Consider the following 16,854-nt stretch of genomic DNA (forward strand, 5'->3'; position numbering starts at 1 on the left):
TTTAATATTGTTCAGTACAATACGGAGATATATTTGAACGAGTACCCAGCTGAGGAAACCATATTGGACGAGCCGCTAGGCGAGTTCAGTATAGTTTTCTCAGCTGGGTACGAGTCCAAATATATCTCGTATTGTACAGTACAATGTTAAATAACCTTTTTATTCTATATCTATTTTATCTTACTATAATAATAGTTTAAATTAAAAATGTTTCACTGAATAGTGTATTCCTGCCTTTTCTAGTTTTTCCCAGCTTGGTATGAGTGCAACAGAACAATGTTAGACCTTAAATAACCTTTTTATTCTATATTTATTTCACTTCATACGTAATATACGTAATTCATTGAATGTTGTTTTTTCTGCGTATCATCATTAGAAAAGTATTGGTGCAACGTCCCTACAACATCCATTTGGCGATTTTGGTGGTAATAATACTTGGCTGAGATATTATATGCCAACAAACATTGTCAGCAAGTTTGGTGAAGATCGGATGAAAACTAATCGACTTAAAAGAGCGGACAAGGCTAAATTCCCCGTTTTTCGAGTAATTCAAGAACTATAATCAAAGAGTGCCTGGTACAATTTGGCTGGTTATCGAAATTGGCCGAAATGTAATGCCCACAAACATTGTCAGCAAGTTTGGTGAAGATCCGACCAAAACTGAATTATAGAGCAGACATGTTCTGGATGCTGACCGCCCGTCCGTTGCCATTCATAATTTTCTCCATTTTATTTCTTAACCGTTAAATAAAAACTGCTGAGGCAGCTATTCAGACAGTCAGGGCTGATACCAATTTCTAGGTTTCGTCCGGAACGGCTTCATTAAGCGACTTTTCAAATATTCGAACATCTGATGATCCTTTTTACTGTATTTTTAAGTTTTTGATTATTAACGAACGTTTTAATATCTAAATCAGATAGCATTGTTATCCCTTGAATCGTTTTTGTGTGTTGTAAACAAAAAAAAAACTCAAATTAAATCTAGATTTCAAGACGCATAATCAAACCCTGTACATAGAGCGCCTATTTACATTCGGAACATTTTCACGCGTTTCGGGCTTTATCGTATGTTTAATATGGGACTGTTGAACCGTCCAAATACAGAAAATACAGGATTTTTTTTGTACGCGCGTGCGTCCAAATACAGAAAATAGAGGATTTTTGTACGCACGTGCATCCAAATACCGTAATATATTGTACGGTCACGTGTTGCAAATGAACGTTCGCGATTGAATAGATAAAATAGGTATAGAATAATAAGGATTATTGTCTTCATCCTTAACGGCATCCATCAATTTGCCTGTTTTATGTGGATTTCTTGTTTAAGTAGCCCATCCCCCGCACACGTTACCCACTTACCCCAAAACACGGGAAAATTCTGTCTGGCATGTAAGAATGGACTTTCTTGATAAGATCAGATATAAGCCTCAAACGATCCAATATGTAAAATACTTGACTGACCTCAGCGCTGATGCGCTTCGGACAGTCCATTCTTGCATGCCAGACAGGATTCCCGTGTTTTTGCTGGTGCCAGAAAATCTCGTCTTACACACCGTGTTGTAAGATGACTCACGTGCTGCAATTTGTGCGGAATGAATGTGTAAATTCATACGCTACTATAATAAAAAAATAGTGCTCAAAAGAATAGCATTCGTTCTACTTCATTTCTTCGTTTAATAAAAAATTACGGCATGCAAGACAAATAATCTATCACTAACTGAAGGTGCGGATGGAAATATCTGGTTCTCGGGTAACTGTTTTGCAGAGCCTCGTTCACGTTACCGCCTAAACAGTTACCTACGAGCCAGATATTTCCATCTAATATTACGCAGGCGAGAAACATGAGAAAGCGTAATCGTGCGAGCAGAGAAAACCGTGCGTAAAATGATTACAAGTCGAAAGATTTCCTGCGGCCAGAAGTTATACAGACCAGAAATTGTTATGGATGTTAGTGTGACCACTCAGCCTAAAAAGTAACTTATGGGTGAATAACGTGCTTGTTTTCTTTTATTATTATACCATTACGCTTTAATGTAGGAAATATTACTCCATTCTACATGATTTACAAGTTGATCTATGAAATATGTATTTCTTAATTCTGAAAGTTATTGTTTTGAGCAAAAATAACTATATTTCCCTTTCATGTATAACATAACTTTTAGCTCAGCTGGTCACATTCCTTGACTAAATTGAAATACTTTACTAGAGTTTTCACAAATGTGATTCATGCCTTCACCTGGACTTCGTTGACAACACAGGGCCATAATCCAGGAAAATGAAGAGCAATTAACGCACAACTAGGTATCAATATTGATCATTGCTGAAAAGTTGAATAAATCATATGAAATAATGAATGAGGAATTCAGGTCGCAAACATTTCTCTATATATCATATAGAGTGCCAGCTATATTGCAAATCGGCGTTCCATAAATGCGATAAGCCAATCGCATATCGGTAAAAAGTCACGTGAAATCACCCAGTCCCCATGTGCTACACTACTTGTTGTATTCCAATGCCGCAGGTAATGAGGATCTACAATATCAGTTAAGTTGGTCTGCAGTTCGCAGTTCGCAGTTCGCGTTTCGAATTGCGAACTGCAAACTAGTCTGCAGTTCGCAGTTCGCGATTCGAATTGCGAACTGCAAACTGGTCTGCAGTTCGCGATTCGAATTGCAAACTGTAAACTGGTCTGCACTTTACGATTCAAATGTCAACGTGCTGTCTGATCTACACTGTCCTGCGCATTGCAGACAAGAATGCATTTCACGGTTGGTCTGCAGTTCGCGTTTCGAATTGCGAACTGCAAACTGGTCTGCAGTTCGCGATTCGTGTTGCGAACTGCAAACTAGTCTGCAGTTTACGATTCAAATTTCAACGTGCAGTCTGATCAACACTGTCCTGCGCATTGCAGACAAGAATGCATTTCACAGTTGGTCTGCAGTTCGCGTTTCGAATTGTGAGCTGCAAACTGGTCTGCAGTTCGCGATTCATGTTGCAAACTGCAAACTAATCTGCAGTTTACGATTCAAATTTCAAAGTGCAGTCTGATCAGCACTGTCCAGCGCATTGCGGACCAGAATGCATTTAATAATTAGTCTGCAGTTCTCATTTCGCGTTTCCAACTGCGAACTGGTCCGCGGTTCGCGTTCCAGATTGCAAACTGCAATCTTGTCTGCTGATTACAATAAAAATTTCAAAGTGCAGTCAGATCAGCACTTCCTTGCGCATTGCAGACAAGAATGCATTTCACTGTTGGTCTATAGTTCGCAGTTTTGTGTTTCCAATTGTGAACTGCAAACTGGTCTGTAGTTCGCCGTTCGCGTTTCGAATTGCGAACTGCAAACTGGTCTGCAGTTCGCAGTTAGCAGTTCGCGATCTGAATTGCGAACTGCAAACTGGTCTGCAGTTCGCGATTCGAATTGCGAACTGCAAACTGGTCTGCAGTTCGGGATTCGTATTGCAAACTGTAAACTGGGACACAATTTACGATTCAAATTTCAAAGTGCAGTCTGATCAGCACTGTCCAGCGCATTGCGGACAAGAATGCTTTTCATAATTAGTTTGTAGTTCGAATTTCGCGTTTCCAACTGCGAACAGCAAACTGGTCCACAGTTCGCGTTTCAAATTGCAAACTGCAATCTTGTCTGCAGATTAGAATAAAAATTTCAAAGTGCAGTCTGATCAGCACTTTCTTGCGCATTGCAGACAAGATTGCATTTCACAGTTGGTCTATAGTTCGCCGTTTGTGTTTCCAATTGTGAACTGCAAACTGGTCTGCAGTTCGCAGTTCGCGTTTTGAATTGCAAACTGCAAACTGGTCTGCAGTTCGCAGTTCACAGTTCGCGATTCGAATTGCGAACTGCAAACTGGTCTGCAGTTCGCGATTCGAATTCGAACTGCAAACTGGCCTGCAGTTCGGGGTTCGTATTGCAAACTGTAAACTGGGACACAATTTACGATTCAAATTTCAAAGTGCAGTCTGATCAGCACTGTCCAGCGCATTGCGGACAAGAATGGTTTTCATAATCAGTCTGTAGTTCGCATTTCGCGTTTCCAACTGCGAACTGCAAACTGGTCCACAGTTCGCGTTTCAAATTGCAAACTGCAATCTTGTCTGCTGATTACAATAAAAATTTCAAAGTGCAGTCTGATCAGCACTTTCTTGCGCATTGCAGACAAGAATGCATTTCACAGTTGGTCTATAGTTCGCCGTTTGTGTTTCCAATTGCGAACTGCAAACTGGTCTGCAGTTCGCCGTTCGCGTTTCGAATTGCGAACTGCAAACTGGTCTGCAGTTCGCAGTTCGCAATTCGAATTGCGAACTGCAAACTGGCCTGCAGTTCGCGATTCGAATTGCGAACTGCAAACTAGTCTGTTCTGCAGTTCGCGATTCGAATTCGAACTGAAACTGGTCTGCAGTTCAAGATTCAAAATGAAAGTGAATTTGAAGGTTACTCTTATATTTTAAAGTAATAGGTCAGTGTTTGCTAAATATAAATTTGAGCCGTGCCATGAAAAATCAACATAGTGGGTTTGCGACCAGCATGGATCCAGACCAGCTTGAGCATCCGCGCAATCAGGTCAGGATCCATGCTGTTCGCTAATGGTTTCTCTAAATTGCAGTAGGCTTTAAAAGCGAACAGCATGGATCCTGACCAGACTGCGCGGATGTGGGCTGACAGTGACTTGAACATTCCGGCTAGTTACTTCAATATCCGGGCAAATTCCGTCAAATGAAACAGTTCTTTGATTAATCTTACAATTAATCTTTCGTTGATTTTATTTACAAAGGGCAATATAATTTTTGTTTAAAATTGAAATGATAAATGATATACACACATGTACTGTAATAGAAATCACACAATGTAAAGCTGAATTATTTTAAAGGAACAACGCACTATTGCAAAAGCTGCACAAGATTATTTTATTTTATTTTTTCTATGTCAGTTCATGTGTTTTATGACCTTTTAATAAGTCCTAAATACAATAGAAATGTATTTGATTTAAAAACATTCCATAAGAAAAAATGTTATAACATCATGACAGTAAATGGGTTGGGCTTTAAGCCATTCAAGGGTTACATTAGGCCATACTTGGCTGTAGACGATCCTTAAAATGGGTGTAAATGTCTTTACATTGAAACATGTCACAATACATATATCAACTGATAAAATAAAGATAAAATAATACAAAGTTTTCACAAAAAAAAATCAAAAAATCACGCGCTCTGTAAAGAAATACAAACTACAATATTAAAGATATTTCAAAATATTCCTTGCCACACCGACTGGTGAATTTAATGGAAGTAATCATAAGAATTCTAAATGATTTTAATTTAGTTTTCTATGAATTTTACTGTATTGCTCGTAAGAGTACATTAACTGCTCTGAGCGTAGAAGGAATTTGGCAGTAAAAGGTACTAAGAGAACACCAGTGAATTTCTTTCTCTCATTCTAGCTCTCCTTTATACTCATAAAACAAACCAAGAAGATTGGTCATACAGGACGTATTACACCAAACCGGAAGTGACTACTCAGTGTTACATGTGAAGCAGTCCAAAATGTAGTTCCATGCTATGGATGAAGTCTGGTATAATGAGTGACATGAGGAGGTGACAGTTAAATTTTTGGCTTATGTTTATTGCTTATTGTATTTGAAATTGATCTAGACCATTTTCATTGTAAATTTCCTGGAATAAGTTTTATTCTTTGCGAAAAATGTCTACCTACGCGTAATTGCTAAACGGCTGTTTTCATGGGGGCATTTTTAGAGGGTGATGTTTCTCAGAACAGATTATTTTTCTTATATACAACATAACGTGTCAATATTTTTCTATTTTTGATAAGAAGACATGTTATACTAAATGACCATATATGGTTTACATATCATTCAAATGCTCTAAAGTGCTAAAAATGAGGTCTGAATGTTTTGTTATTAATATGAAATAAATAAGGAATTGAATTGGTAGAATGTAATCTACATGACAAGAATTCACAAAGACTGTACGGGCAAGGATGAAGTGCCTCGGACATCTCCGTTAATATTCGCAATAACACGTTCATTGCCGAGGATATCCAATTCAGTTAAACAGCAGACGATACCGCCAGGGAAAAGTATTAGTTTCCCCGCTATGCGCGGCGCACGTCACTATTAAGTTTAAAGAATATGAAATGTTACATCCCGTGACAAACATGCTGTAACTTCTACATGTTTTCATTGTTTATATTTAAGCTTATCTATATTCGTCACCGGTAATTGATATGGGCGGCTCCTCCATAAAAAATGTTACTAAATTCATTGGAAAAAATCCTGAAAGATAGAGAAGCTCCATTTCAAGATTTTTCATTTCTTCTTTACTTTTCCAGTTTGCAGATCGCATTTGAAAGCGTGAACTGAGAACTGCAAACTGCAGACCAACTGTGAAATGCATTCTTGTCTACATTTTGCTGGACAGTGCTGATCAGACTGCACTTTAAAATTTGAATCGTAAACTGCAGCACAGTGTACAGTTCTCAATACGAATCTCGAACTGCAGACCAGTTTTCAGTTCGAATTTGAATCGCGAACTGCAGACCATTTTGCAGTTCGCAATTCGAATCGCGAACTGCGAACTGCGAACTGCAGGCCAGTTTGCAGTTCGCAATTCGAAAGGCGACCTGCGAACAGCGGACCAGTTTGCAGTTCGCAATTCGAATCGCGAACTGCGAACTGCAGGCAAGTTTGCAGTTCGCAATTCGAAAGGCGAACTGCGAACTGCGGACCAGTTTGCAGTTCACAATTCGAAACGCAAACTGCGAACTGTAGACCAACTGTGAAATGCATTCTTGTCTGCAGTTCTAATGGAGAGGAAGTGCAGACTTTTCACATTTATGTTTAGCAAACACTTGCCTATAACTTTAAAGTATAAGAGTAACCTTCAAATTCATTTTCATTTTGAATCTTGAACTGCAGACCAGTTTGCAGTTCGCAATTCGAATCGTGAACTGCGAACTGCAGACCAGTTTGCAGTTCGCAATTCGAATTATGAACTACGAATTGCGAACTGCGAACTGAGAACTGCAGACCAGTTTGCAGTTCGTAGTTCGAATCGAAAACTAGGAGCCGCAGACTTGCCGGCACTTTGCAGTTCTACTGAAGAGGGAGGAAGTGCAGACCATTAACATTAATGAGCCGTGCCATGAGAAAATCAACATAGTGGGTTTGCGACCAGCATGGATCCAGACCAGCTTGCGCATCCGCGCAGTCTGGTCAGGATCCATGCTGTTCACTTTTAAAGCCTTCTGCAATTAGAGAAACCATTAGCGAACAGCATGGATCCTGACCAGACTGAGCGGATGCGCAAGCTGGTCTGGATCCATGCTGGTCGCAAACCCACTATGTTGATTTTCTCATGGCACGGCTCAAAATTTTATATTTAGCAAATACTGACCTATTACTTAAAAGTATAAGAGTAACGTTAAAAAATATTTTTATTTTGAATCTTGAACCGCAGACCAGTTTGCAGTTCGCAATTTGAATCACGAACTGCGGACTGCGAACTGCAGACCAGTTTACAGTTCGCAATTCGAAACGCGAACTGCAGACCAGTTTGCAGTTCGCAATTTGAAACACAAACGGCGAACTATAGACCAACTGTGAAATGCATTCTTGTCTGCAATGCGCAAGAAAGTGCTGATCAGACTGCACTTTGAAATTTTTATTGTAATCAGCAGACAAGATTGCAGTTTGCAATTTGGAACGCGAACTGCGGACCAGTTTGCAGTTTGCAGTTTGCAGTTGGAAACGCGAAATGCGAACTGCAGACTAATTATGAAAAGCATTCTTATCCGCAATGCGCCGGACAGTGCTGATCAGACTGCACTTTGAAATTTGAATCGTAAATTGTAGCCCAGTTTACAGTTTGCAATACGAATCCCGAACTGCAGACCAGTTTCCATTTCGAATTCGAATCGCGAACTGCAGACCAGTTTGCAGTTCGCAAATCGAATCGCGAACTGCGAACTGCAGACCGGTTTGCAGTTCGCAATTCGAAACGCGAACTGCGAACTGCAGACCAGTTTGCAGTTCGCAATTCGAAACACAAACTGCGAACTATAGACCAACTGTGAAATGCGCAAGAAAGTGCTGATCAGACTGCACTTTGAAATTTTTATTGTAATCAGCCGACAAGATTGCAGTTTGCAATTCGGACCAGTTTGCAGTTCGCAGTTGGAAACGTGAAATGCGAACTGCAGACTAATTATGAAATGCATTCTTGTCCGCAATGCGCTGGACAGTCAAGTCAAGTCAAGTCAAAAGTTTATGAAATGTAAAAAAGGCCTCCGGCCCAAAATTCACTACATAATATATAGTAAGTAAATATATAAACAGTTGTGATCCCACAAAATGTATACATATACAATCGGATAAGTTGAAATACATATTGATAGGTTCAGCACACAGTCGACTAGTAAACATAGGCTGCTGAATATCATATTTAACAGGTCAAACATTATTTAAGAGTTTCTCAAGATACAATGCTGTTAGATATAACACCTTTTCATTATCAGAGCTAAGTATGTTATAAAAACTTTGTATACTTCTGTCAGATGAATACCAATTAAGAAGATACTGATTACGGATCTCATTAAATTTCTCACATTGAAAAAGCATGATATTCACATTCACCAATACTAGTGTTACTTCTGTTATAACAAAATTGGCAGATACGAAGATACGAGATTCAAAAGGTGTATTGTTGTGCCTACCAGTTTCAACATGCAGCTAATGGCTTAAAAACGAAATTTTGACATTGCTAGTCTGTACTTAAATGGAAAATATTGTAAGGTTACGTTCTGTATTTTATAAAGTTTTAAAATGTTTATAATGTTGACATCTACTTGATTCTTCGATAGACTCTTTCCAGTTTTGTTTATGACAATCTATGAGTCTTTGACGAAAAATACTAACGAAGTAGTCAATATTTCCAACATCATGTGAAACCCAAACATAACCCAAACCATACAAAAATAACAAGTGTTTGACCTGAGTAGCCCAGGTGATTCTACCTACGTTATCTAAAGATTTTAGCATAAAATAACACCGTTTAGGGTAGCTAGAGTTATCCATCTGTATTAGTTAGCTGATCAGACTGCACTTTGAAATTTGAATCGTAAATTGTAGCCCAGTTTACAGTTTGCAATACGAACCCCGAACTGCAGACCAGTTAGCAGTTCGAATTCAAATCGCGAAATGCAGACCAGTTTGCAGTTCGCAATTCGAATCGCGAACTGCGAACTGCGATCTGCAGACCAGTTTGCAGTTCGCAATTCGAAACCCGAACTGCGAACTGCAGATCAGTTTGCAGTTCGCAATTGGAAACACAACCTGCGAACTATAGACCAACTGTGAAATGCATTCTTGTCTGCAATGCGCAAGAAAGTGCTGATCAGACTGCACTTTGAAATTTTTATTGTAATCAGCAGACAAGATTGCAGTTTGCAATTAGGAACGCGAACTGCGGACCAGTTTGCAGTTCGCAGTTGGAAACGCGAAATGCAAACTGCAGACTAATTATGAAATGCATTCTTGTCCGCAATGCGCTGGACAGTGCTGATCAGACTGCACTTTGAAATTTGAATTGTAAACTGCAGCCTAGTTTACAGTTCGCAATATGAATCTCAAAGTGCAGACCAGTTTGCAGCTCGAATTCGAATCGCGAATTGCAGACCAGTTTGCAGTTCGCAATTCGAAACGCGAACTGCAGACCAACTGTGAAATGCATTCTTGTCTGCAATGCGCAGGACAGTGTTGATCAGACTGCACGTTGACATTTGAATCGTAAAGTGCAGACCAGTTTACAGTTCGCAATTCGAATCGCGAACTGCAGACCAGTTTGCAGTTCGCAATTCGAATCGCGAACTGCGAACTGCGAACTGCAGACCAGATTGCAGTTCGCAATTCGAAACGCGAACTGCGAACTGCGAACTGCAGACCAACTTAACTAAAATGGATCTACAGCCGAGTATTTCATAATCATATAGCAACTGTTAAGATAAATAAAACCGAATTAATTTATGAATGTATTTCGGCAGTGGTTTAAACGTACTTCTTCATTGGCTGTGCCATAAAAAACAATGTTTTAAGTAAGATATAAGCCTCAAATGATCCAATATGTAAAATACTGGACGGACCTCAGCGCTGACGCGCTCTTGCACGCCAGACAGGATTTTCCCGTGTATTTGCTGGTGCTAGAAAAACTCGTCTTACACACCGTGTTGTAAGATGACTCACGTGCTGTAATTTATGAATGAATATATATTGATCTTCAGAAAAAATATTTAAAGCAAAGATTAAATATTTTGGCGTTCATTTTTGAGAGCTTTTTTCGAACGTCTCCATTTTGTTCATGTCTTTTGTGGATGACGTCAGATTACACGAAAGGACCATCCTTGATATAATTACACCAACGTTGTTTAGGCATACACTAAAATGAACGCTTTTTCTTTCCATTCGAAATGTATAGTGAATGTAAATATAACGATATATTTACATTCGCCCTATTCTTTTCCATTGAAAATTATGACGTTCATTTCGTATGAACAGCAAAAGGAAAGGCGCGAAAGTTACGTCATCGCTGCTAAGTGATAACCGACCGCTGTTTTGACGACGTCTGCGCATAGTCAGGGAGAACGTTCCTTAGAAGACGCAGTTGTTCCGTTTGATGAACAGAATAGCCCGAAAGCTGATTTTAATGTTAAATGCCACAAAATATGTGCAATTTATAATATTATCTTGTTTACAAATGGAAAGGAAAGATAATGTAAATATAAGAAATGAAACTATTTTTTTTTGGTGTTCATGCGAAATGAACGACAGAATAGGATCGGCAAATTAAACATGAATCGCTAGCAAAATGAACGACAGAATAGGATCGGCAAATTAAACATCATGGATTTGCCGATCCTATTCCGTCGTTCATTTCGCATGAACACCGAAAAAAAACCATTTCATTTCTTAAATAGCAACTGCTATTAAATTCGCTAAAATAAATAAAACCGAATAAATTTATGACTGTTTAACGTCATAAAAACAATATTTAAAGTAAGATATAAACCTCAAACGATCCAATATGTAAAATACTGGACGGTCTACTGGACGGTCCTTGGCGTTGACACGCTTCGGACAGCCCAGTATTTTACATATCGTATAGTTTACGTCTTATATCCTTTAACGTGTAAAAAAGTTGTCAAAAAAGATCGTTAAGCACAAAGGTTAGAAAATTTTGAAAATTGACCAAAAAAATTGATTTCAGCAACTCATTTATGCCTAGATTACAGTCTAACTTGAAATGACATTACATTGCCTAGATTACAGTCTAACCTGAAATGACATTACATTGCTAGATTACAGTCTAACCTTAAATGACATTACATTTCCGGATATAAAAGTATATCAAAACATGAGTATTTCAAGTATTTTTTTATAAAGTTATACAGTCCATAAAAATATGTTCCGTTACCATGGCAACATGCAAAGAAAATATAATTCAGAAGTTTTTAAGCACTTTTGTATTGATTTTGTATTCTATGGAACAAGAAAAATGCATCTGCAAGTTTTCAATGTATTTAAGGTATCAGAAACGGACTCTGATCTAAATTTAAAAAGATTCAACCACCATAATGTGAAAGCATTGCCACAAGGTCAATTCTTAATAGCCTTGCATGTATTTTACTATCTTTATGTAAAATTATTTGGAGTACAAAAGCAAGTGAATACTCATAACAAGCTGTTACTGACCCTTAAGGTATTGTATGGTTACTAATCATTTATGTGAAAAAATTGTTGCCATGGTTACAACAATCATTTTGCAGTAAAAAGGGACATCAATCATTTAATTTCCTTTTGGTTTTACTGAAATTACTATAAAGCCATATCTTAAATGAAATGTTTTGATAAAATAACAATAATTTCTATGTATGTTTGTGTAAAGAATGCTGCTAGAGTTAAAAATAGAAATACCTTTAACTAACTTCTTCTCGTTAACTCCTGGATGGGTCTTCAACAGACCTTGTTTGGAGCATCGTTATAAGAACCCTTATCATGTTTAGGGCCACTAGAACTAAAATAGAAATACCTTTAAAGTACTTCTTCTCATGAACCGCTTGAAGGATCGTCATCAAACTTGGTCTATAACAGTATTATAAGGTCTTATGTCAAATTTGTTCATATGGGGGCACTTGGGCCCTTTTAGTGGCCACTAGAGTTAAAAGTTAGAGAAAAAATATCTTTAAATGATTTCTTCTCATAAATAACATTTGTTTTAATGAACAGCTTAAAATATTTTCACCAAACCTAGTTAGAAGTAAAGTCAGATGGTTTAGGTTTTCTTCAGGAGAGCGACTTAGGCCCATTTGGGCCTCTTGTATAAAAAATGACCTTTGACCTTAAATACCAAGCATCACTGATGATGTCTGCACCACTGACATTGTCTAACATATATACATTAAAAGGAATTAAGATAAGTTACTTATACTGATGAAAAGTATTTTAAACTATACAATTATAATATTATATGAAAAAAGCAATTTTTGCGATTTTTTTTTCACACAAATTTGACCTTTGATTCTGATATTAGGTGTGTCTGACTGTTTTATGATGAGATCTATATTGTTTGTTTTGACTTAAAAGCATACACTAAAATAAATTAACTCTAAGGGCTAATAATGATGACGATATGTTTGAACCCAAAAGATGTTAACATGTTATTTACACGAAAATGAACTTTGACCTTCAATTATGTGGGCTGACTTTGTAATAAGATCTTCGTATCTGACATTGACTGTTAAATGCACATTGGATATATGAGCCGTGCCATGGGAAAACCAACATAGTGGCTTTGCGACCAGCATGGATCCAGACCAGCCTGCGCATCCGCGCAGTCTGGTCAGGATCCATGCTGTTCGCTAACAGTTTCTCTAATTGCAATAGGCTTTGAAAGCGAACAGCATGGATCCTGACCAGACTGCGCGGATGCGCAGGCTGGTCTGGATCCATGCTGGTCGCAAACCCACTATGTTGGTTTTGTCATGGCACGGCTCATATAAAGATCAGTGACGTACAATAACAAACTATTTTCGAACAAAAAAAAGTACACATTTCAAATATTCCATATTTTGTGATTTTTTTTTTTACACAAATTTGACCTTTGACCTTAAATATTAGTGTTTACCTTTAGTCCTTTTTTGATGAACTACAGACAGACAGACATACTTTATTATCCATAACAGGTTATACACACGGCATTACAATTACATGGTATAACAACATGATCAAGTAAAAGTACAAGAATACAACGTATAATTGGTGGGCTAAAACACAATTATTCTGATACGAACTGATTATAATGTTCAAAAACGGAAAGTACAAGTAAACAAGAATTGAAATTCACTGTAAGGCGAGATGATTCACAATTTACGGGGGAAACAGAATTGAACAAAAAATAAATAAATAGAGGAGTAGCTTTCAATTTTCAAGATCTATGCTAAAGTAATCGTGGGAATTAATTCAAACTTCTGCACGTAAGAAACATATTGCTGACATTGACATATATAAATTTACCGATAATCAGATAGTTACTGTAATCAAACAGTGAAAAATTGGTAGATGTGTAAACTTTACCCTACCCCGTAATATTTTTAGAAGCCTATCAAAACACGTGTGAGCAAAATATACATACGCACCGCTTTGACATTTAAGAAAGGAATGTAGGGATAATACACGTCTTTTTTGTGTATTAACGTCTGCAGAAGCCCGCGGGATTTGTTTGTGACCTCGACCATGCAGAAGCCCGCGGGAATGTTTGTGACCGAGACCGAAGGTAGAGGTCACAAACAAATCCCGCGGGCTTCTGCAGACGTTAATCCACAAAACAAACGTGTATTGTCGCTAGTCTTGCATAAAAACATTACACGACGACTAAATGTATTGTTTTTATATGTGATGACTTTACGATTCCAGTACATTTTTTAATTACCATTCTGTTGTTCTTGGAAACGGTAAACATGTTTTAAATATCCATAACTAGGGCCCAGAAATCAACAACACTACTAAAAGCACGTACTGAAGGTTTTTAAGCGGGTTTTTATCTCTCGTTATTACAAACATGACATTACCAATAATTTTTCATATTAATTAAAAATTTGGTAAACAGGAGCTCAATTTCGAGAATAATAACTTTACATTCGAGTTATTTTGAGTACGAACACATTTAGAGTACGGATGAGTACGAACATAGTGTCAAACTTTTTATATAAACTATTCGAGAAATTAGATAAAAACATACCGACTGATACTCACCAAAATCATTAATATGATTCCTAAAAACAAACAATAGCACAAGTTACACGCGATTCTTAAACATTCACGGTTATCTACAAAAACTGAATCGACGCCGCGACTTCTGAAAGTGGAGTAAACAATCGGAGAAGCCAGTACGAACATTGTTGGGGGCAGTGCATTTGGCGTTGGTAACTGATACAGCAAAACATTCTATGGTTTAGATTTTATCTTTTATGCTACAAGAAGTAGTTATTATGAAAGAAACAAGACGCAGATACCAGATGTCAATCTGCGCAGAAATACATATACGTCCCTGGGAAAGCATTTCAAAAATAAAAATCATGTATTAACAGCACGTGAATTGCCTTGTTTGCCCGTTAATACATGGGCGGATCCAGTGAAAAAAGTAGATTTTATGCAAGAATGAAATAATATTTCCAAAAATGTATAAACTTCTTTTGGCCGAAATTGTTGCAATAAAAGTTCGGGGACTCTCGGAGTAATAGAAAGGAAAATAATTCTATTGCAGTAATTGGTTCTCATTGTTATTGAAAAAACAGTCGTGTTTATAATGAACTGAACCACTGACACTTTCTCCTAAACGACTAGTACTCAATCCTAATGGGGCATGCAAATACATAATAATCCATCAAAACCTTCAATATACACATTTACTGTGCAATAGTTTTTGCCACTTTACACACGGTTGATGGATATGCACCGAAACGTAGGTAATCAATCGTGAAAATCAGACGATATTCATTTCAGATGTTATCATTATTATTTATTGTACTATTTCCATATATAGCAGGTAATTTAAATAATATTTCATAAAAGCAAGCAACGTTTGACTGCCCAACATTATTTAAGGGATTTTCATCCCAACAGTGTAAAACGTAATAGAGTTGTTTTTGATCATTTTAGGATGGATACAGTAGAGGGACGAAAAGACTATTTCCGATTTACTTCAAAGTTTAGCACTTACTTAACCCTACTAGGGTTCAGTGTTGCTGCGTCAGATATTTGGAGATTTCCTTTACTGGTTAACAGAAATGGTGGAGGTAAGTGCTTTTATATTTTAAGTTTGCATTGCCTTTAGATTGCCTTTATTTTTTTATTGTTTTCTAGTCATTTATTTGTAATTGTTCATTGCTTTTGTACTATGTGCTTTTCTTTGTATTAAGGTTATGGACCCGTAATGACATTCGGCAGTTTTTGTGTAATTACGTATCCTCGTTAAGCAATTCGGCATTCTTCGGCATGTCTTTCCGTAAAAATTGGATAATGCCAAAACCTCAATGGAGAATACATCATCAGTTGCAGTGTGATACGTCATCAGTTGCAGAGTGATACGTCATCAGTTGCAGAGTGTCATTACGGGTCTACTGCAACAGTTTCTATATATTCGACGAATATGTTGTTTCTTTCCATTATAGAATTCTTTCTGTTTCACTTGCAGTCAGTATAGAAATCAGTAAATGGCCTTAGTGACTATTGAGGCAACCGAGGCACTTGCCTCGGTCAATTTTTCTGCCTCATCTGCCTCGGTCGATTTTTCTGCCTTTTTTGCCTGGCCATTATATTTGGTCTCCGAGTTTGGTTTTGCCTTAGCTGTATGAATTACCAGCCGTTCTTGAAGAATCTGATCTCGGTTTAGAAAGTACTTTTCGAATAGATTTGTTATAAAGATATGGAACAAACTATAGCATATATCTACGACGTCACAACTGTGTGGTGTATGTGAGATATGTCAGTATCGTACTTCGGTTGGTGCGCGCATTTCAGATTAGTGTTTTCAATATTCCCCAGCAGCATCCGAAAATACCAGCCAGTAAGGTCACTCCCAGGCGCGTAGCGTGGCGTACTCAGTTACTCTGTTGATTGCTAAACTTGTAACATTTGCAACGAAAGGGGTAAAAGATCAAATGAAGCAATGGAACAGATCAGGCGAGGGTATGGCTAGTGCCAATGTTTGCGCATATATTAGTAAACTGTATTTTTGTAAATTTGTAAATTTCAGTAGAAAATACAGGACCGTAGCTTGGTTAATTTATTTGATCTTAAACACCACATACCTCCGCCCCCTCCACTCAGTAAAAACTGTAACAAATCATTGCACAAATTATTTAGATTGCATCTATTTCGGACTCCTACTTATGGGACATGTTTGAAGAAATATCAGATCTCGACGTTTCATTCGTTCAATTAAGATGTTCCACTTTTTAATGTAATTTATTAGCTTGTTCAGTGATTGATAAAACATTTCTGTTGCATATGCGTATCTGAAACTCTGGGATAAGGTCAAAATTAATGTCCTTGAATATAGATTTTAAATTTGCCTAATGCAGATTTTGGTACTCCTGGTCCTACAGCTTAGTGAATATTTCACAATTGTCATTTCATAAAATAATTTCTATTGTAGACGCGCACTTTTATTTCACTGTAAATGTTCACCGTGCTCAAATGTAGATGATACCTTACTGGTTTCTATCAACAAAAGTTTTACCACTGTTACAAAAAGTGGATGACAGGTTA

General features: G+C 37.5%; 1 protein-coding gene across 1 annotated transcript in view; it reads left to right on the plus strand.

The window, feature by feature from the left end:
* The first annotated feature begins 15,170 nt into the window (after positions 1-15,170).
* LOC123534376 (sodium- and chloride-dependent glycine transporter 1-like) overlaps positions 15,171-16,854 on the plus strand; it is a 67,350-nt gene continuing 65,666 nt past the window's right edge. Inside the window, exon 1 of the mRNA XM_045316601.2 lies at positions 15,171-15,380. Within this exon, the coding sequence (XP_045172536.2) occupies positions 15,245-15,380 (136 nt within the window). The 5' untranslated portion in view covers positions 15,171-15,244. The remainder of the gene's footprint in view (positions 15,381-16,854) is intronic.

Source organism: Mercenaria mercenaria, chromosome 12 (assembly GCF_021730395.1).
Source record: "Mercenaria mercenaria strain notata chromosome 12, MADL_Memer_1, whole genome shotgun sequence".
In the NCBI taxonomy this organism is placed as follows: Eukaryota; Metazoa; Mollusca; class Bivalvia; order Venerida; family Veneridae; genus Mercenaria; species Mercenaria mercenaria.